The sequence below is a fragment of the Brachyhypopomus gauderio genome, unplaced genomic scaffold, assembly GCF_052324685.1.
Source record: "Brachyhypopomus gauderio isolate BG-103 unplaced genomic scaffold, BGAUD_0.2 sc60, whole genome shotgun sequence".
NCBI lineage: Eukaryota > Metazoa > Chordata > Actinopteri > Gymnotiformes > Hypopomidae > Brachyhypopomus > Brachyhypopomus gauderio.
In genome coordinates this window covers 1,174,207-1,195,544 of record NW_027506881.1, presented here as the reverse complement: position 1 = coordinate 1,195,544, position 21,338 = coordinate 1,174,207, and the positions used below count along the sequence as shown (strand labels likewise).

At 42.0% G+C, this 21,338-nt stretch overlaps 3 protein-coding genes across 3 annotated transcripts in view; 2 read left to right on the top strand and 1 right to left on the bottom strand.

The window, feature by feature from the left end:
* Positions 1-21,338, bottom strand: part of LOC143489259 (uncharacterized) — a 52,701-nt gene that overhangs the window by 18,833 nt on the left and 12,530 nt on the right. The gene's annotated exons all lie outside the window — the stretch shown is intronic.
* Positions 1-21,338, top strand: part of LOC143489261 (uncharacterized) — a 52,845-nt gene that overhangs the window by 31,312 nt on the left and 195 nt on the right. The gene's annotated exons all lie outside the window — the stretch shown is intronic.
* On the top strand, positions 17,680-21,326 carry LOC143489197 (uncharacterized). Its single transcript, XM_076988048.1, has 10 exons — positions 17,680-18,188; positions 18,480-18,532; positions 18,637-18,756; positions 18,909-19,591; positions 19,768-19,906; positions 20,006-20,128; positions 20,221-20,272; positions 20,456-20,581; positions 20,683-20,939; positions 21,315-21,326. The coding sequence occupies exons 1-10, from the start codon at positions 18,182-18,184 to the stop codon at positions 21,324-21,326; spliced, it is 1,572 nt and encodes a 523-aa protein (XP_076844163.1). The 5' UTR covers positions 17,680-18,181.

Here is a 21,338-nt window from a genome sequence, read left to right as displayed (position 1 = left end):
TACTTTTTGGACTTTTTACTGTCTTAATTGTAGGCCTATATTGATTTACTAATTGCAAAATATATGCAACAAGGCCTGCAGACAGTGGAGGGTAAACAGAAGTTACCTGAAGGACTTAACAATGACTGTATATAGTTAATATTGGATATGGATTTTATCAGTTGGCGGTGTGACTTTTTCCATTGAAAACTCACGTTTAGAGAATGTTACAAATAAAAGTCAAATTTCATTCAACGTGTGCTTGTAATATTTTTTTTATAATGAAGTGCGCTAAAAAGTGCCCTTCACCCCCCCGAGCACTTGCCCCCCAAAATGTCTGTGCACGCCACTGCTAATCGATATTCAAAAAGGCAAGAAAATGTCGAAAGGGCTGAAAGAACGAGCGGCTTTTTTTCTTCTGCTGAACAGGAGCTACTCATACGTCTTTATGAGGAATATAACGACGTTATTATGAAGAAAGGCAACACGTCCTGTATTAATAAAGCCAGAGAAGCTGCCTGGCATAATATTGCATACAATGCAAGTAACATGAGCAGGGTTACGAGAACGTGGCAGCAGGTCAAGGGAAATGTAAAAATATACTCCAGAATGGTAAGTACAGTTGATTAGTCCAATGTGCAGGAAAAGGTAAAACACCATATTAAATAACTGTATAAAATATTTTAGCAACCAGAAAGAAAACTGCTACTGCTGCTACTGATGGTGGGCCTCCTGTAGCAGCCCTCACTCCTGCAGAAGACCTTGCTTTAGAGCAAAACAGCGGACGCCCCATCATTGTGGGAATTGAAGGAGGAACATCATCTGATCCTGTCTGTCCTCATGATACACACCCTTATGTTAAAGGTAGGTTCAGTTGTTTCTCAGATTTTACATTTTTGTTCTTGTTGTGTTCTTATGATATGAACGTGGGTAACTAATTAACGACCAACGGAAGCAAGGATGTGGTACAACTTCTTTTACTTCGTCGCTCCACAACAACATTCACCATGCCCAGCAATCAATCAATCCCCGAACCCCATGGTCGTGACAGTACCGTGCAATCGAGCACAGATCGCTTGCCCATGTATCACATCCCTCTTTTCAAGACTGAAGCATCGTTTACAACTAAAGTCATCTGAACTCGATGCATGAAATAAAGTGTATTAACTCAAACACAATAGCACATCCACGTGTGTACTTCAAGAACCTTAAGGTGATATCAGTAAACTAATGGCTTTCAGTAGACCATTACTAGACACGTTTCTATTTGACTTAGCAATGTGTCTTGTTCACCTTTGTGTTTGCTCTGTACAAATCTAAACTAAACATTTCAACCTAAACTACACATTCCTTGTAAACTTTAACATTTCACTCCTCCATCCTATAGGCTTGACACTCATTGGGTAACACCTCGTGTTATCTAACGAATTAGTCCCTGTATCTGGCTGGTCGTCTTACTGCCCTACCAGATCTCATGTAGCACGTAGGCATATTGTCATTGTCCACAGGAGGTGGAGTGTCAACTGGTTGTTGGTCTGTTTCTGGTCTCGGGTTAGTCATCTCTGAATCAGCGTGTTCATCAGGGTGTGTATTCCGGAACAGGCTTGGGTGGATCTTTCTCAGATGACGTCTATTCCTCCTTAACATCATACCTGCTGGAGTTTGCACGGTGTAGGAGCGTCGTTCAGCTCTCTGTTGAAGGACCACCGCAGGTTCCCAACCTCGACGGGTTTGCATGTGTACAGTGTCACCTGGACTCAGCAAAGGAAGTGGTTTTGCATGCTGGTCATAGTGGTGTTTTTGACGACGCTGCAGATCCTGTATTCTTTCATGTATCTTCTGCAGTGATGTCTGTTTCAGTACTGTACTGGAACAAGGGAGCGTGCTCCGCAAGACTCTGCCCATTAACATCTGTGCAGGTGACATATGTAGACCTGTCACCAGTGTGTTTCTGAGCGACAACAGCACAAGATGTGGGTCTGTGCCGAACTGCATGGCCTTCTTCAACGCATGTTTCACTGTTTTGATGGATCGCTCAGCCATTCCGTTTGACGAGGGAAAACCTGGGCTGGAGTGTGTGAGCTCAAACCTGGGCTGGAGTGTGTGAGCTCAAACCTGGGCTGGAGTGTGTGAGCTCAAACCTGGGCTGGAGTGTGTGAGCTCAAACCTGGGCTGGAGTGTGTGAGCTCAAACCTGGGCTGGAGTGTGTGAGCTCAAACCTGGGCTGGAGTGTGTGAGCTCAAACCTGGGCTGGAGTGTGTGAGCTCAAACCTGGGCTGGAGTGTGTGAGCTCAAACCTGGGCTGGAGTGTGTGAGCTCAAACCTGGGCTGGAGTGTGTGAGCTCAAACCTGGGCTGGAGTGTGTGAGCTCAAACCTGGGCTGGAGTGTGTGAGCTCAAACCTGGGCTGGAGTGTGTGAGCTCAAACCTGGGCTGTAGTGTGTGAGCTCAAACCTGGGCTGGAGTGTGTGAGCTCAAACCTGGGCTGGAATGTGTGAGCCTGATCTCCCATGAATCCGCAAACGATTTCATCTCATAGCTGGCGAATGGGACATGATCGCTCACCAGCTCTTTGGGGATCCCATGCCTTGCGAAAACAGACTTCATTTTTTGAATTACTGTATATGCAGTTGTATCAGATAAGTTGAGCACCTCTTTATACTTGGTCAAATAATCCACTAGCAGAAGATACGACTGACCTTTCAGCATGAAGATATCTGCTCCGACTTTCATCCATGGTAACTCTGGAACCTGATGAGGCATGAGCGGTTCTCGCTGATGTTTTGGTAAGAACTGCTGGCATTGTAAACATTTCTCGATCATGGTCTCTATGTCCTGTGCCATGCCAGGCCAGTACAGGGTTTTTCTTGCTTTGGCTTTTGTGCGTTGCACTCCTTGATGTGCAACATGCAATTTGTCTAAAATCACTTTTCTGAAGCTCCGAGGTATGACAATTTTCTCTCCCATCATGATGATGTCATTTTGTATGCTAATGATGTCACGCATTGGCCAGTAACAGTGAAGTGACGACTCAAGGCTGTGCTTCTTTGTGGGCCAACCTGTCAGATGTTTTTTGCATACAGCTTGTAACACGCTATCAGCAGCTGTTGCCTCCTTCAGTCTTCTGAGGGTTTCTTCACTCAGGGCATCAGTAGCTTCTAAGGCGTATACAACTTTCTCCTCACATGGATTTTCAGACATGGTTTCACTGCCTCTTCCAACTGTGGCGCGTGATAGAGCGTCTGCAATGTGTAAGTCTTTACCTGGTGTGTATGTCACATGTAAATCATACCTTTGCAATTGTAGCATCATTGCTTGTAGTCGTGCTGGTGCTTTGCTCAGCGGCTTGCGCATTATGACTTCCAGTGGCTTATGATCAGATTGCACACTCACGGGTCTGCCGTAGACATATTGGTGGAACCTCTTGGTGGCAAACACTATGGCAAGTAACTCCTTCTCTATTTGTGCATATCTTTTCTCTGTATCTGTGAGAGCTCGCGAGGCATAACACACTGAGCGGCCTTCCTGCAACAGACAAGCTCCCAATCCATCCTTGGAGGAGTCTGCTTGTAAAGTGAGTTCCTTTTCGTGGTCAAAATACCTGAGAACTGGGGCTTGTGTAAGAGCATCCTTTAGAGTTTTCAGTGCTGCGCTATGATGAGGACACCACTGCCAGGCTGCATCCTTCTTTAGCAACTGTCTGAGAGGAGCCGTGAGTGAAGCTTCATTTGGAATGTATTGTGCCAAGAATTTTGTCATTACCAACAGACGTTGTAAACTTTGTTTATCCTCAGGTTCAGGCATGTCAACAATTGCCTTAATTTTGGCTTTGTCTGCTCTTTGACCAGCTGCTGTGATGACATGGCCCATGTATTTCACTGTGTCTACTTTAAACTGGATCTTGTCCTTGTTAAACTTCACATTGGCTGTTCTTGCTCTCTCCATTACCTTTTGAAGGATCTTGTCGTGCTCCTGTTCTGACGATGCTGCAATAATCATGTCATCAGCAACGATGTGAACACCTGAGATGTCGCCAAAAGTCTCACAATTCTTCTGTTGAAACACTTCGCTGGCAGACTTGATCGGAGTCTGAGAAAACGAAAACGACCCCATGGTGTGTTGAAAGTGCACAGCTTTGACGAGGGCTCATCCAACTTGATCTGCCAGTATCCATCCTTTTCATCTAAGATGGAAAAGATGGACTTTCCTGTCAATTTGCTACGGACGTCTTCTGGAGTTGGAATGGAGTAATGCTGGCGTTTAACTGCCTGATTCAGGTCGCAAGGGTCCAAGCATACCCTAAGCGTTCCATTTTTCTTTTTTGTGGCAACAAGACTATTAACCCATTCAGTTGGCTCACTAACAGGCGTTATGACTTGTCTTTCCTGTAATTGTTTCAGTGTCTTTTTTAATGGATCCATAACAGAGAGGGGTACATTTCTGCAGGCATGTATCACTGGTGTGACAGTTGGGTCAATATGTATGTGGTGGACTCCAGGAAATTCACCCAGTCCTGTGAAGACCTCTGCATATTGCTGTAACAGCTCCTCTTTGGTGGCTGGAAATGGTTTGGGTTGTGGGGTTTTTGCTGTAAGCATTTCGATCCTCTTGAGCAGCTGCAACTCCTCACATGCGCTTCCACCCAGAATAGGTTTGTCAGCATGACTGGTTACGTGAAAGTCAAGCATAGCCTTGTGTTTGGCCGTTTTACACTCTAGAGATACTACCCCATCCACAGGCAGGCGTGCACCACCAAAAGCAAAAAGATTTTGTGACCTTTAGGTGGGTTGGACCTGGTAACTGCTGGTATAGATTCCTGGGAAGCACATTAGCATCAGCTCCTGTGTCCAGTTTGAAATTTATTTGTAAACCTCTGATTGTAGCCGTTTCATGCCATATAGTGTCTTTCTTCTGACTTGCCATTTCCATGTTTTCATGTTGTACCATCCCTATGTATAAAGAATCTACTTCACTCTCTATGTTATGGACAGTCTTCTCTTTCCTGTTGCTGATCTTCACATTGTCAGCTCTACATACCTTCGAGAAGTGGTTGTTCTTTCCGCACTTATGACACACCACACCATAAGCTGGGCATCGTCATTCGTCATTTGCTTCTTGCTGTTTATTCTGCTTTTGTTCCGTCCTGTACATTTTTGTACAGTTACATTTCTTAATGCATCCACTGAGGTGTCGTGCATGACGGGCGTTGTTAACATTGATTGAAGCTGTGTTTTAGCAAGCTCTGAAGATCTGCATATATCTATAGCTTTGCGTAGAGTTAAGTCGGTTTCTCTTAGTAGCCTCTCTTTCAAACGAGTATCGTTTATACTGAATACTAGCTTATCTCTAATCATATCGTTTTTATTTATTGCAAATTCACAGTCTTTGCACTTCTGGCGTAGTTCTGTTATAAATCTGTCCACCGATATTCCTGGAGACATTGTGTGGGACCAGAACTGGTATCGTTCAAAAACAACATTCTTTTGTGGGCTGCAATAATCCCTGAATGCTTTCACGATGTCCTCCATTAGCATCGTGTCATTTTCTCCGGTCGGTGTAATGGCGAGTGTGTTATACACTTCTAACGCTTCTTCGCCAACAGTATGAAGTAGAATGGCACATTTTACCTTTTCCTCTTTTTCCAGTGCTCCCGAAGCGTCCATGTACAGCCGGAATCGTTGTTCCCATCTGCGCCAGTTTTCAGCTAAACTACCTGTGAGAATCAGCGGCGACGGCGGCTTGAATTGCTCCATTTTTGCCTCAACGGTCTTTTTTTTTTTTTCTCGCACGTGCTCGGTGTGGATAAACTTCTACAAGCTCATTTACGGTACCATCCTCGTGTTACTCCGTAACTCCGACTTCTGACACCATGTTGTGTTCTTATGATATGAACGTGGGTAACTAATTAACGACCAACGGAAGCAAGGATGTGGTACAACTTCTTTTACTTCGTAGCTCCACAACAACATTCACCATGCCCAGCAATCAATCAATCACCGAACCCCATGGTCGTGACAGTACCGTGCAATCGAGCACAGATCGCTTGCCCATGTATATCACAGTTCTTACAGGCTACATCATAGTATTATTGTATTCTTGATGACTAAAATTTTACAGTGGTGGGGGGCGTGCTGACTCTTTGGACCCTCCTGTATTTGACAATGATGTGCATACCATAAACCAGTCTATTTCTTATGACTGAACCCTGATGATCGTTAACATTTATGTGTCTTAATTTGTTGTTTGCAGGGGGAGATTGCCGGATCATCCAGGATGGTACAGGAGGATGAGGACACAGTGTCTGGCTGTTCAGAAAGGACACAGTGTCTGCCTGTTCTGTAAGGCGTGTGTCTATGTATCTGTCTGTTAATGTGCTGTGTGATCTCACGATTTGTGTTGTATTTAAAGGAAATGGAAGAACAGAGAGAAGACCCTCAGGCCTCCATGTCCAGAGCTCACACCTCTGCAAGAGAACACGTGAGTGGTAGTTATGCAGTTCAACATGAATAAATACTTCTCAATCTTGACTATACTTCAGTCTTAAAGGAATCTGAGATTAGTGAGATCTACAAAAGGTACTTGCTCCTAGATAAAGAATGTAAAAAAACAGATCTGCAATACAAAAAACTAAAAATATGGAAGTTGGAGCTTGAAATAAAGAAAATGGAGAAAAATGTGAGTATTTGCAAAAAGGTCTCACTTTAATATGCTTGTTTTTGCAAGATAAGTAAATCAAAGTTTCTTCTGTCCACAGGCTCAGCAAGACAATTAATACATTTCTCTTTCCAAAAAAAAGGCGTCTTGTTTTATGTTAATAGTGTTAATGAACAAATGCAAACAAAATATTCCCTTAACTAAAGTAAGTGTTTGCATACATGTCCCTCACAGCTCTACCATCCATGTGGTCTGCAATTAAAATGTCGTCTTCCCATTGCTCCAACTGCACTCTTGGCATTACTCCTTTTTGCAGTATTGCCACATTGTGCAAAACTGCACAGGGTGCTACGATATCACAGGCTCTCTCAGGGGTCACTGAGATGGCGCAAGCAGTTAAATCTGCTCTTTAACTGTCCAAATGCCATCTCAATGCATGCCCTTGTCTTTGAATGTGCACGATTGAACCTCCTCTCTGCATCTGTTGTAGGGTCTGCATATGGGGTAAGGAGAAAAGGTTGGCAGGGGTAACCCCTATCCCCAAGCAGTAAGCCAGGAAAAGCACCTACGATTATAAGGAGTAGAGTTAAACACTGAGGCCAAATCTGCACTATTTTGTGTGGTTGGAGTGTTCTTACCTTGGGCAAACCTCTGTGCCAGTGAGGAGGCACGAAATATCAGCGATTAGACACTGTATTCCATTTTACTCTAACCTGAATTTGTGAAGATTAAACCAATACATTAAAATGTGCAGAAACCTCACTGATTAACAATGAATATGTACTCTTAAGATCGAAATATAAATTGCATTTTGAAATATAATTATTAAATTTGATAATAATAACCCTTATATGGTCCAAGGGTCTGTGGGACCCATTTTTAAAAAATCAGCTTAAAAAAATTCTACAATTTTTTTTTTTTCAAACTGAGATTCATTGGTCCTTGGCTCATTTTCTGTGAGCAACATAAATCAGAAAATATTTTCAATGACCACCCCCCCGTACCCCCCCCTTCACATTTGTATTACATACAGGGTCCAGGGTCCACTGGGCCCTGGGCTAGTCAAAGTGGGCAATCAACATTGGGTTGGGTAGTTGATAGTCGTCTGTATGACTTTAAAGGATATACAAACAAAGGACAGAGGAGTTTGGCATGCAAAGGTGAGCAACCATCAACACTTTTGATGGTTGTCACATCAGGGGTTGATTGCATATTGTCAGACAGCAGACGAAGAATCTCTATAGAGACAAAGGGGTGAGATCTGAAAGAAGCATCTTTTCTCTCAGCCCTCATTATCCCTCCCTCCTCTCTGGACCTGTGTGTGTGTGTGTGTGTGTGTGTGTGTGTGTGTGTGTGTGTGTGTATGTGTGTGTGAGTGTGTGTTTCATCCAATCATGGGGACATGATGCTATAAATGCTAAAAATGCTAAAAATGCTATAAAAGATGGCAAAGCGATTCTCAGTTCAGACTGCCTTACAGCTGCTATTGGAAGAGACAGAGGATTTTGATGGTGATTCAGAAGAAGAAATTTCAGGATCACATTTCTGAAATATCAGAGTCTGATAGTGATAATGAAAAGGAGGATGAGCAGCAGCCAGCTCCGTTAGCACCAGCCCGTCAGCAGCTAGCCATAGGACCAGCCTGTCAGCCAGCATGATTTATGATTCATTTCCTTATTGTGTTACATTTTAATAAAAAAGTAACTAATAAATAAATGAGAGCAAACTAATTTAACATATGTATTGTTTATTTTACTTGCAATTGGGCTAAATCTGCTGATTATTTTAACAAAAAATGCAATGGGTCCCCCACGCCCAGCTGGACCCCAAGAAGGTAGACCACGCCCGGATCTCATCAGGGTTAACCTGCAATCATTCCAAACTAATAATTACAGTACTCCATTAAATGTATAAAAATATGATATGATATGCTACATCCACAGCAATTGAATGGATAGAATTGCAGCGGAACCTTGTTCCTCAATTCAGTTTCCCGGATGGCGAGACTGATATCACGCTGCTCAGCCAATAGAAGTGGTCCCGCTGAGCTAAGCCTCAACTCTAGCCTGGTACCAGAGATGCTCACAAGTCATTTTTTGCAAGTCCAAGTCAAGTCTCAAGTCTTTGTTCTCAAGTCCAAGTCAAGTCCCAAATATTTGAGTGACACTGTAGTCGCAAATCACTGTATAGTTGTAATGATCTGTTATGACACTTCTGATGTATAATAGCTTAAACTGGTAAATGAAGAAATACAATTTTTAAAAGTGTGCACGCACACACAAATGTTTTCTAGATAAATTTTGTATCTGTAATTTTCTCCAAAAAGTATTTTTCTTCTTTCAAAACTGACATTTTTCTGGATACAATATTCTCTTCTTTCAGTAGAACATCTGCTATATTTTGTTCTAAAAGATAAAGGAGGGCTGTGAAATTAAAAAATCACATTTTTAACTATATATATTAAAGGTCTGCATATAAGGAAAATAGCAACCAAATTAGTGATTATAAAATAAAAATTAAAAACAGAATTCAAATTTTACAATAATAATGATTCTGACATAAAAAGCCCTGCAGCAACAACTATTTGTCTCCTAATGAACTGGATCAAACCCAATCTATTTGAACTTCAAGGTGTCTTTCAGTGTCCAATACAAGGAAAATATTTATGCAACTAACGCATTACATTTTTAAAAGATCAGGATTGACAGGGTACTTGCACTTAGCCTGGCTCGGTGAGGGCGCATTATGAGGCCTCCATAACTGAACACCCTCTATACTGCTGCACTGGTGGGAAGTCAATACCAATATTGCAATATTGCTAATAAACTTTCAGGCAGTGACTAACCTTTCCGGGTGGGTTTTCAGGTGGCGAATAAAATTAGATGTGGTGGAACCAGCGTCCTGTATTTTTATGCCACACACGCTGCAGTTTGCTGCTCTTCTATTTGCTACTTGTACTTGTTTTGTACCCAAAACTTATTATGAATGGTGGAACATTCCTCACCAGCGCCGCCATGATCGCGATGTTTTGCGGTGCGCGCAGCACCAGGGTCGCGCGAGGTGGGCGGAGTCGCGCGCAACGGTCACTTCATATATGTAATGCTGCAGCCCGGAGCCCCGGTGGGGGTGGATAAAGGGCGGAGCATGTGTCAATCATTTTTTACTGCAGCCATTCATCTTAACAGATCTTCCAAAAGAAGGCGGAAACTGCACGGAGAAGCTCTTTAAACAGAAGTATATGCCATTCTTGCACAAAAGTAGCTGAATAAAAACATTAGAAGAGCCATGACTTTAGACATTTTTAAATCAAAGTTTAAAATACTTCTCACTTGTTATTCTGGAATAGCTTTAATGTTTTTTTTTACCTTTATTGCACGTATTGCATAATTTGTACATCATATATATATGTGGCGAGTGTAAATTGTTAGCGGAGGGGAGGTGTAAATGGACACAAATTAAGTATTATATCGCGATCAAGGAGCAGAGCGTTGAGGAGCGATTTCGATTGGAGGATCGTGCTCTATTTTTTATTATTAATTTTTTTGCTGATGCTGGTCCAGCGTGTCGCGTGCCACTGATTGACAGCTAACTCTGGCTGATAATTGTCTTAATAAAAAATTGATTGACAACGAAAGTCTAGTATCTGATTGGCTGCAGTCGAAAATGATTGACACATGCTCCGCCCTTTACCCACGCCCACCGGGGCACCGGCCTGCAGCATTACCCTTCTCGGTCATTTGCAAAATATTTGACACGTCGCGACCGGCGCGAGGGTCCGCGCGCCGAAAATGTTACGTCAGCGGGAAGTAAAAAGCATACAGACAGGCGGAGAAAAGGTTGTCAAATGAAACACAAAAGAACATTACAAATAAAAGATTGTTCACGAGTCTCAAATCACGAGTCCAAGTCGAGTTGCAAGTCTTTTGAATGCAAGTCTAAGTCGAGTCTGAAGTCACTGTATATGCGACTTAAGTGTGACTCGAGTCCGAGTCCCAAACATGAGTCCCCATCTCTGATTTCTAGTACGATAGGGAAACCAAACGTCCGTATTTCACATCCTGTCCCGGGAGTCCCGGGTTTTTTTAAGTGAGGAAATGTCCTGGTTTTTAAATTACCTTCATTGGGCCATTAAGACTGGATTAAACTTTTGCGAGTGACCGTAGCGCGCGACTCCGCACACCTCACGCGAGCGGCGGAGACGTTTAAACTTCACGCGTTACATTATTATGTTGGCTTGTTTGCAGTGTTGTCTGCTCTCTGTGGTCGAAGATAAAGGCTTACAAGAAGCGCTGCACATTGTGTCAACTGATGCATGTTACGAACTACCGTCCAGAAAGACAATGTCTTGGTTCCTCTCAAGGTTTCTTCCTCATGCAAAAAAACTAGGGAGTTTTTCCTTGCCACTGTCGCCTTTGGCTTGCTCACTGGGGGCTAGGACTCGGCACTTGTAAAGCTGCTTTGTGACAACAACTGTTGTAAAAAGCGCTATATAAATAAAATTTGATTGATTGATTGATTGAATGTCGAAGAAAATCCAGCAGCTGTATGATGAGGAAAGGGAAGTAAAGCAGGTTATTGTGAAGAGCGCCACAAATGTGGCTCTGACTGGGGTTCACTGGACCTCTGTTAGCAACAAGAATTATCTTGGTGTGACAGCTCATATTATAGATGATGAATAAAAGATCCAGTCATTTGCTTTAAGCATGCAGAAGACCACTTCTAGGCACTATGGAGATGCCTGTGGCAGAGGCCTGGGAAATCTACCATCTAAAATGGTATTAAAAATCATCTTCTGATTTACTTCAGTTCTTATTCTTCCAATATCCTGAGCAAAACTCCCAAAATTAAACAACATTTTTGGTCAGAATTTCCTGTGTTCTGAAAACTGTTTGCTCTGTTTTCTGCACTTATCTATTGGTCTGTGTAGTAGACTGGTGGAAAAATAAACAAGATGTTGAAGTTTATGATTATGTTCATTGATTCATTCATCATTCAAACTTGAATATTTCTCATGTTAAATACTGAAATGCAATTAAAATGCGATTAAATTCGATTAATTAATCACAAAGCTTCTGATTAATTTGATTATTTTTTTATTATATATATACATGTAAGTACCAAATATAAGAATATAAGAATAAATTCTGCACTCTTAGGGAAACGTGCTCTTGTCGGGCACAGGTCTTCTCTCTGGAACATGTCTACATTCCCACCTTCTCCCTGTCTAGTGTCCTTGACCCAGAGGGTGACCTTAAACTTCCTCATTTGGTCGTACGCCATGTTAAAAAAGTAGGAAAGTAGAGTTTCAGCATTTTCTATAACATGATCCTCCAGCAGAACACTGCTTCCTTCCTGAATTTCCTAAATTTATTGAGGTCCAGGTTCAGCTCTCTCAAGTGTGATGAAGGGTTTGACTCCAGAGCTGAGGACAGAGCAGCGCAGTCTTCCTCTGAAATATTGCAGTCAGATGGCCTGTAGACAGAAGGAGATAAAAACACACTTACAGCTGCACATAACAAACGCATCTCACACACAAGGTCTTTCACATTTCAGAATACACACACTCAGAAATGAAGCTGCACCAGTCTAATCACCCCAAACACATATGTTGTGTGTGTGTGTATTAGAGAGGGATGCTACGATGTGTGTGTGCATGTGTGTGTGTATAAATAGAGAGTGAGAGAGAAGGGAGTGTGTGTATGTGATTCATGTGTATGTGATCTGATAAATACACTGATAATATGGATGTTTCAGAGATAGGAAGAGGGTAATAGCAATTATTTGTGTGTATGTGAAGGAGAGACAAACACTATTTTTAAGTGTGTATTTATAAGCACATATATAAAGCATATGTATACATATCCTTTTGCATATTTGCCAAATCCTTAACTTTAGTCAACCTTAACTTTAGTTATCTCTCATGCTCTTAACATTTTTGTGGTGCTTTGACACTTCATTTCATACCATTAAAGATACTTTGAACTACAGGATTTTAATTGATTTTGATTATGTTTTAATTGCTGGGGATTTTAATATTCACATGGATATATCCACAAATCCAATCACTTCAGAATTCATGAGGATGCTTAACTCTTTTGATCTCATACAGCATGTATCAGGCCCAACTCATAAGCATGGCCACATTTTAGATTTGGTCATTTCTAAACGTATAGAGGTTAATAATACTGAAATTACTGATGTTGCAATCTCTGATCATTGGTGTATTTTTCAATATGTCATTATCTACTAGAACATCCAGTGAAAAGCGTACAATAACCAAGCGTTATCTCAGTGCTGGCAGTGCCGTGGCCTTCACAGACATGATACAGTCCCTCCCTCCCCTCTCAGAAAATGGGAATGAGCTAGTTGAAACATTCACATACAGAGTTAGGAACTGTATTGATGCTGTGGCACCAAAGGTAACTAAAATAATCTCTGGTAAAATTAAGATGCCCTGGAGAAACACTCCATCTATTGTAAAATTTAGGCAAGATTGTAGGCAGGCTGAGAGACGTTGGCGAAAGTCAAAATTGCAAGTACATTTTGATATTTATAAAACAACATTGCAGAATTACAACAGTGAAGTGAAATCAGCAAGGAAAAACTATTTCTCTACCTTAATCAATTCATCCAATAATAACTCAGCTGTCTTGTTCAGAAGCATAGATCAGCTAGTAAACCCCACCTCCTGTGGCTTCCCTGAGACTGTTTCAGTTGAAAAATGTGAGGAGTTTGCTATATTTTTTAGGGACAAGATTACTAGTATAAGGCAGAACATAGCAACAAGCACTAATAGACCATCAACCCTTATATCAGTTACTCAGCCTAACTTTAATATGTCTTATTTCCAAGAAGTTGACATTGTAACACTACTTGATGTGATTTCATCACTAAAATCCTCTACTTGTGAACTGGACCCTTTACCAACAAGCTTTTTCAAGCAGGTTCTGAGCTCATTAGCAAATGAAGTTCTAACGCTTGTTAATCAATCTCTGCAATTGGGTGAATTCCCTAAAATTTTTAAAACTGCAATGGTTAAACCACTATTAAAGAACAGAAATCTTGATCCCACAATTCTTAATAATTATCGACCTATATCTAACCTTTCCTTTCTTAGCAAAATCATTGAAAAAGTAGTGTCAATCCAGTTGAATGACTATGTCAAAGTAAATCAAATAAATGACACTTTTCAATCTGGTTTCAGAGCTCTCCACAGCACTGAAACAGCCCTAGTTAAGGTAGTAAATGACTTGAGATTGAATAAGGATGCAGGCAAACTCTCAGTCCTTTTTCTGCTAGATTTAAGCGCCGCTTTTGACACCGTTGATCATGAAATACTTCTTGATCGACTACAGAGCTGGGTAGGCCTTAGTGGCTTAGTCTTAGACTGGTTTAGATCGTACCTAACTGGGCGTGATTACTATGTAGCATTAGGTACCTCTTCCTCCACACGTCAAAAAATAACTTGTGGTGTCCCCCAAGGATCAATTCTTGGGCCGTTACTATTCAACCTATATATGCTTCCATTACCACACATCATTAATAAACATGGTATTAGTTATCATCAATATGCAGATGACACTCAACTTTATATTTCGCTAGAACCTAAAGCCCTAAAATCAATTTGCTCACTGTTTGACTGCATAGATGATATACAGACATGGATGTCTGACAATTTTCTGCAGTTAAATAAACAGAAGACAGAGGTTCTTGTTCTTGGCAGTGATTCACAAAGGAATGATGTCCAGACTTATTTAAATCAAATGAATCTGAAAGCCAGACAATGTGTTAAGAACCTGGGCGTCACCTTTGATAATGAGCTCAGCTTCAAATCACACATCATGACTACATGCAAGACAGCTTACTTTCATCTTCGAAACATCGCTAAGGTCCGAGATATGCTCTCTCCTGCTGACAGTGAAAAACTTGTCCATGCATTTATCACATCAAGGCTAGATTATTGTAACGCTGTTCTATCTGCTCTTCCAAAGAGCTCTATTTCGCACCTACAGCGAGTTCAGAACGCGGCCGCAAGGGTTCTGACCCGCAGGAGAAAGAGAGATCATATTACACCTGCACTCCACTCACTGCACTGGTTACCTGTCAGCTTTAGAATAGATTTTAAGGTTCTAGTCATGGTTTTTAAATGTCTTCATGGTCTTGCCCCTCTTTACCTAAGTGAAATGATGGTTAGATATGTTCCAGTCAGGTCTCTCAGGTCTTCAAACAGTAATCTACTGGTGATTCCTAAAAGCCGATTAAAGATTGGCGAGGGTGCTTTTAGCCACTATGGCCCAAAGCTCTGGAATTCTCTTCCTGAAGAGCTCAGAGGCATTTCATCCCTGCATAGTTTTAAGAGCAGTCTCAAAACATTCCTGTTTAGATCCGCTTTTAGTTAAAACTATTAAGATAGAGTTTCTTATCTTATTTACTTTACTTTTTATTATCTTACTTACTTCACTTTTTACTTTTTATGTTATTTTAATATTTCTATCTTTAATTTCTTTTAACATTTTCTTTTGTCTTTTTGTCTTTGTCTTATCTCCTTTTAATGTTTCTTTTATTTATACTGTAAAGCACTTTGAGTTACATGTATGTATGAAAGGTGCTATACAAATAAAGATTATTATTATTATTATTATTATTATTATTATTACTCTGAACTGAGTGCTAAAGACTGAGAGAAAATTGAGAGTGCAGCTAGATGCAGCTAGACAACCTGCAGAGACGAGAACAACTCCTCCCCATGCACTACAACACACACATGTTGTTCTGTTGCTGTTGCGTTGTGTTCCTGCCTCAGGTGGGTGGGGCCCATTATAATCCCCAGCACCTGAGGGCCATTTGTCCATCTATATATAGCTTGTCTTTGTACCAATTGACTGCTGGTGATTGTTTCCTTACTTTGGATCATGTCTCGGGTTTTGTGTTGTGCACCTTAAGCCAGGTTCACACTACACGATTTTAGGCTGGTTTTTCAGTCGCCGACTGTTTTTTGTAGATCGCCGACAGAAACTGTGGTTGGAGGCAAATCGGCGATCACTCGGCGCTCGCTCAGTCGTGTTGTAGTGACATGCTGAAAGACGCTCGCCGAGTGGTCGCCGACTCATCGCAGACGCCCGACAAATATCTAGCATGTTTAAAATCTAGCATGTTTAATATCTAGCCCAGTCGGCGACTGTTCTCGTGTTTTTGGAGGGCAGCCAGATGAGTCGGCGATTCCCCAGTCGTTTAATTCGTGAGCCCATGTCACCGATCAGTCATGTAGTGTGAAAGCCACAACAACTGAAAGACTCACGATTACAGCACAACCAGTCATGTAGTGCGAACGGTACAAAAACCTGACGACTGAAAAGTCGTGTAGTGTGAACCTGGCATTATTCATTAAATTCCTCCTTTTCCCCGAGACTGGCATGAGTCTTTTTTAATACTTAGTCATTAGAAACACTGCACACGTCCTGTTCACTTGTTCACTTCCTGTTCATAAATCTCACAATGTTAATGTTAATCAACAGGCTTCAGTTCTTGGCCATTTCCATTTAATTATCTATATGTATATCTATATCACATTCTACAGAAGCACCATAGAGAGCATTCTGACCAGCTGCATCTCTGTGTGCCATCTGTTATATTCTTGAAATCCTCTCTTAATCCTGGTTACTGGAAATCTATTGATACATTTCATTTCATCTCATTTATTTTTCTTATATATCCAAAACTTTGTTGTACAAAACTGTAGTTCTAGTCCCTGGTCCTAAGTCCATCATTTCCAGACTTCATGGTGCCACGATCTTCTTCTACCGCTGCTATATTGCTAGACTTAGGCCCATAGCCACCCACCACCACACAGACGCTCTGGTTCATGCTTAATCATGTCCAATCTTGATTATATTCACTTATTATATCTTGATAACTTTATCCTGAAACTCAAAACATCCTTTTTGTTTGGCAAACCAAAACAAACCGGTGTGCTCACTGTAGTATGTCTGCTACGTTACACTGGTTATCTATCTTACAATGCATTCAGTTTAAACGTATTTCCACACACACATGTTGGTGAAGTGTACTTACTGGCCATGGGCCTCCACTAGACACACACACACGAAAACATGAGTGTAGTATTAAAAACACCTCCATAACACTGTTGTCATTAACGTACCCTTTACCGCCTTGTGTTACAATCTCAAGATGAGCTGTTGCTCGGCCTTTTCTCACAATATCCACTTTTTCGTTGAATGGCCGTCTTGAAAATGGTGTTGTTATCCTGCGATTACATCCTTTCCTCTTGTGAAACATCACGGTAGCTCTGCTAGCAGCTGCTAACTAGCTAGCGCACAAGCTAAAAGCTCACGAGACGTAGAACGGTCGCACGCGGACCAGCGACAGGGTTGCCAGGTCTTACAAAATTATCCAGCCCAAAGTTAGTCTAAAACCCACCCTTCAGAAGCTCAAACTAGCCCAAAGTTAGTATTTTGTTTATGAGGGATTTATTATCAGTATTGCGATTTATATTAAAGTCATTAATAATATTGTAACATTAGTGTTTATCAACTAAATAGTAACCCAAGAAAACGCGCCCCGCCTCCGCTGAATTTTCACCCGCGACTAGATTTCCAAACAAGCCCAATTTGGCGTGAAAACCGCGAACCTGGCAACTCTGACCAGCGAGAATATCCCGAGACCATTGGACCACGCCCCCGCCATTCTAATTCGAAATATGATTGGTTGATTAAACGGTGTAAGGGGAATTCCCATGACGTCATACAGCAACTGTATATAAAGTGGCGCGCGCGATTAGCGGGGTACAGTCGGAGGAAAGCAGTACTCGGAGTTGAACACTTTAACAATATTTATTCACCACAGCATTTAGGCTTCAGCCACGCAGATTGCTGCAGAGGTATGTGTGTGTCTTTGGACTTTTAGCGCTAAGGGTTTCTGACGGTCCTTTGACTTTAATTAAGCGATAGAAGACGAGAGGGAGTGTGTTATCGCCAATAACCAGCTGTGATTCGGTCGTAGTGTGGAGTCTTTTTCTGAGTCTGTCCAAACTGGCTGCAGCTCAAACGTTATGTTAACAACATCCATTTGATTAATTTTAGCAGGTTGTATATAAAATAATAATAACAGACCATTAATAACAATTTCATCTGTTAACCTTTCTCCCAAGAGCCGCGTGAATCCAAGCAAAGAGCCGTTTTGTGTTTTGTGTGTACATGCCGTTGCCTGGCAACGCTCCGCGCAGTTCTCACAAACATCCACCTCAGATTGTGAGGAACTAACTGTTGTATAATGATGGTTTTAAATGCGGTTTTTAAAGTAACTGTAGATTCAACATTTGTTTTTGGAAAGAGTATCGATATTTAGTGATTTTTGACGTACCTTATTACTGATATGCAACCAACTCTTAAACCTTTGGGACTGTTGTACATTTACTAGCTAAATGTGCATTAATACACATTGAGGCGATGGTAGCAAACGTTTAGGTCAGGAGTGGCCAACCTGCAGCTCTTTGCTTGGTTTCATGCGGCTCTTGGGAGAAAGGTTAACAGATGAAAGGTTATTTAATGGTTGTTATTATTATTTTCTTAGATAAGACATGTTTACTATGCATTTAGTGGCCCTAAACATATGGCCCTACCAATAAGCAGTTGTCAGATTACTGTAAAACACAAAGAAAGCACTATTTAACTATTCAAATGGTTCATGGATTATTAGCTGGCTGTCAAAATAGTGGAGGAGCTTCTCAAATGCCAGAAGCTCTTGGCACCAAATAGTTTTCTCGCTCTGGTGAACTTTGAAGCGCGTTGGTGTTTTGCCTGTCTGACTGATGTGTTGACCTCGTTTCAGAAATGGAAGCGTTGCTCAAGAAAACATGCGACCAGCTACTGGAAGCCCACAAGGTTGGTCTTGTGCACAGTATAATGTGTCATTACATATGTGTCATTATGTGTCATTACATATTATAATAGCATTTCTATGTGTTTATTAATGATTTTCCTCATAGATTTATCAGCATCAGGTGGCGAAATATAAGGAGCTCATGATGACTTGCCAGGAAAAAGATGAAAAGATCTTCAAGTTGGAGAATTCTTTAGAGCAAAGTATTGAGACAGCGTCTGAATACGTAAGTGATTTTAACTCTGATGAACGTGACAAAGACATAGTAATGTGTGACAATACACAGTAGGATATCAGAGTACAGAAAATAGTGACATTGTAAGCGTTACAAAAGAGGTAAACCTGCCCTGACTATTTTGATACTGTGTTTTTCTTCAGAGGTCCTTTGTTGATGGTGTTAAAGAGGAAATATTGCATTATAGAAAAAAATGCAAGTGTTTGGTCAACAATGGCAAGGAGGAGGTGAAAGACCAGGAAATCCAGCGGCTTGTGCAGACTTTGAAAAAGAAAGACGAGCTTCTGGACCAGATGCAGCACGAGCAGCATTCACTAAAGGAGAAGGTGAAGGAACTTGCCAATGATCTGATGCAGCAGGACCTGGTGTACAGAAACACCGTCTCCATGCTGGAGACAGAGAGGGCAGCAGCCACCCGTCTCACTGCTGAGAATCAGGCTTTGTCCAGTAAGCTCGTCGAGTTCCAGCAGGTCACCGATTACATGAGCACCAAGCTCCAAGCACTGGAGACTGATTTAAGTATCCAGACAAGCACAGTGATTGATCTTTCTGAGGAACTTCAGAAAGCCAAAGCTCTTCTCAGGGATGGTGAAGAAGAGCGTACCCAGCAGTCCAGGACCATCAGCTCCTTGAAGCTGGAGGTGGGGGAGCTCCAGCAGAAGAACATCAAAGCAATCATGACAACTTTACATGAGAAGAGCCGGAAGATCGAGGCCCTGGAGACAGAGCTGAGCCGCACCAGAAAGGAGATGGAGAAAGTCCTTGAGGAGCTGAGGCAAGACAGATGCACTGCCCTGAGGGAACAGGCCCAGGAGGAGGTTTTAAAGTAAGACCCTTATTAATCGATCTTACTCAGCAATGCTCAAACTGTTCCCTTGTCTTTTAATAACATGCAGTTGGCCTTATATATCAGATAATACATAGGTCTGATCCAAACTGAAAACATGGTAAGAGTTGGCTGTACACAGTATCAGCATAGCAATTTGTATTGTATGGTTACAGGCTCCAGAAGCAGATGTGTGATGACCAGGATCAAATCAAGACCTTACGTGCTGATCTGCTGCAGAAGGAGTACAACATCTCGTATCTCCAATCAGAGATGCGTCAGGCCAACACCCGTATTGCCGTGCTGCAGAAAGAGGTTAGTAAACAAACCATGGTGTTAAAAATAATCAACGTGGCAGGCAGAGTGGGTGGCGTTAAACCTAACATGTCGGATCACTTCATCGTCCCCCTTAAGGTACAGACCCTGGCTGAAGCTCTCTGGGAGCACAGAACCAAGAGAGTTGACGCGGAGGGAGAGAGGGACAGAGCTCTCAGCGCCTTGTGGAATCAAGAACAGACCATTGCGCAGCTGAAGACTGTGAGTGCCGTTCATTAAGTCTTACTGTGCTAGTGATCTTTCACACGGGCTTCCTGCGTGTTTTCTCATAGCTTTTTCCATGTCGTTGACAGGAGCAGGTTGGGTCGCAACAAACTCTCCGGAAATACTGGGAGACGTGTCAGCGTGAGTACTTTAACACAAACACCCCACAGTACAGCAGTACTAGTGCTAACGCCGTGAGAAGGAGCCGACGGTTGCAGAGACGCCTTCTGCTTTAGACCTCTTGAACCGGTGCTCTTGTGCGGTGTGCTCTAGTATGTGAAATAAGTGGAAAACCTCACCTGGTGTTTGATCTTTTGCCTGTAGTGCTTCAGGAAAAGGACAAGCTGATTCACGAATTGCGGTTCACCCTCGCGGAGAAAGAGAGGGCACGTGTGGAGCAGGAGAAATGTCTTGACGCTCTGCAAAAGGACATCAGATCCCTAACTGAAAGTAATGGGAGGCCATTGCATTTTTTTGAACACACAGATTGTTAAGGAACTCGTCTTTTATAGTCGCTGACGTTGGTAACGCTATTCAACCATTTCTCACAGAGCTGGATAAGTTGGAGAGGGGGACCAGACAGAGTGGGACTGCCTGTGGTCCTGATCCCGCACATCCCAAGGGAGATAACAAGCGGGACACTACAGGACGCTGCACAGTAAGTGTTGCTTCGTACTCTTTGATGGCAACATATTTCTCATCCTGCTGCTTTTCTCAGAGGAAACAGAGGAATGTTTTCAGAGTGGGTGGAAGTGTTGTTCTAGATGTTCCTTTTGATGTTCCAGAGAGACACAAAGTTGAAGGGAAAGTCTGGAGAAACGGTTCTGTCCCCCAACAAACCCAAGAAACCAGCGGGGAAAGACCAGAGCAAGACACCACAGCAAGACACCAGTGGCAGAGTAGGTTCTTTGTCTCACACACACTTGCTTGTTTTGGCTATTAAAATCTAGCAGTGGTTTTTTTTTTTTTCTTTTCTCACTGGTCAACACACTGGTCACAAAGCCACAATAATGATGTACATGTAAACAATTTAAGAGAGATGCAGACATAACAGTTAAGATAAATTCAGACAGCAGTCAGTGTCAATCATCTCCTAATTAACATACAGACCTGATCCCAGATCAGCACTACAGGCTCAGGACCTTCCAGCACCTGCAAACCCGTGTTGTCTTGTCCTCACCAGCCCTCTTTCTGATTGCACTCGGCA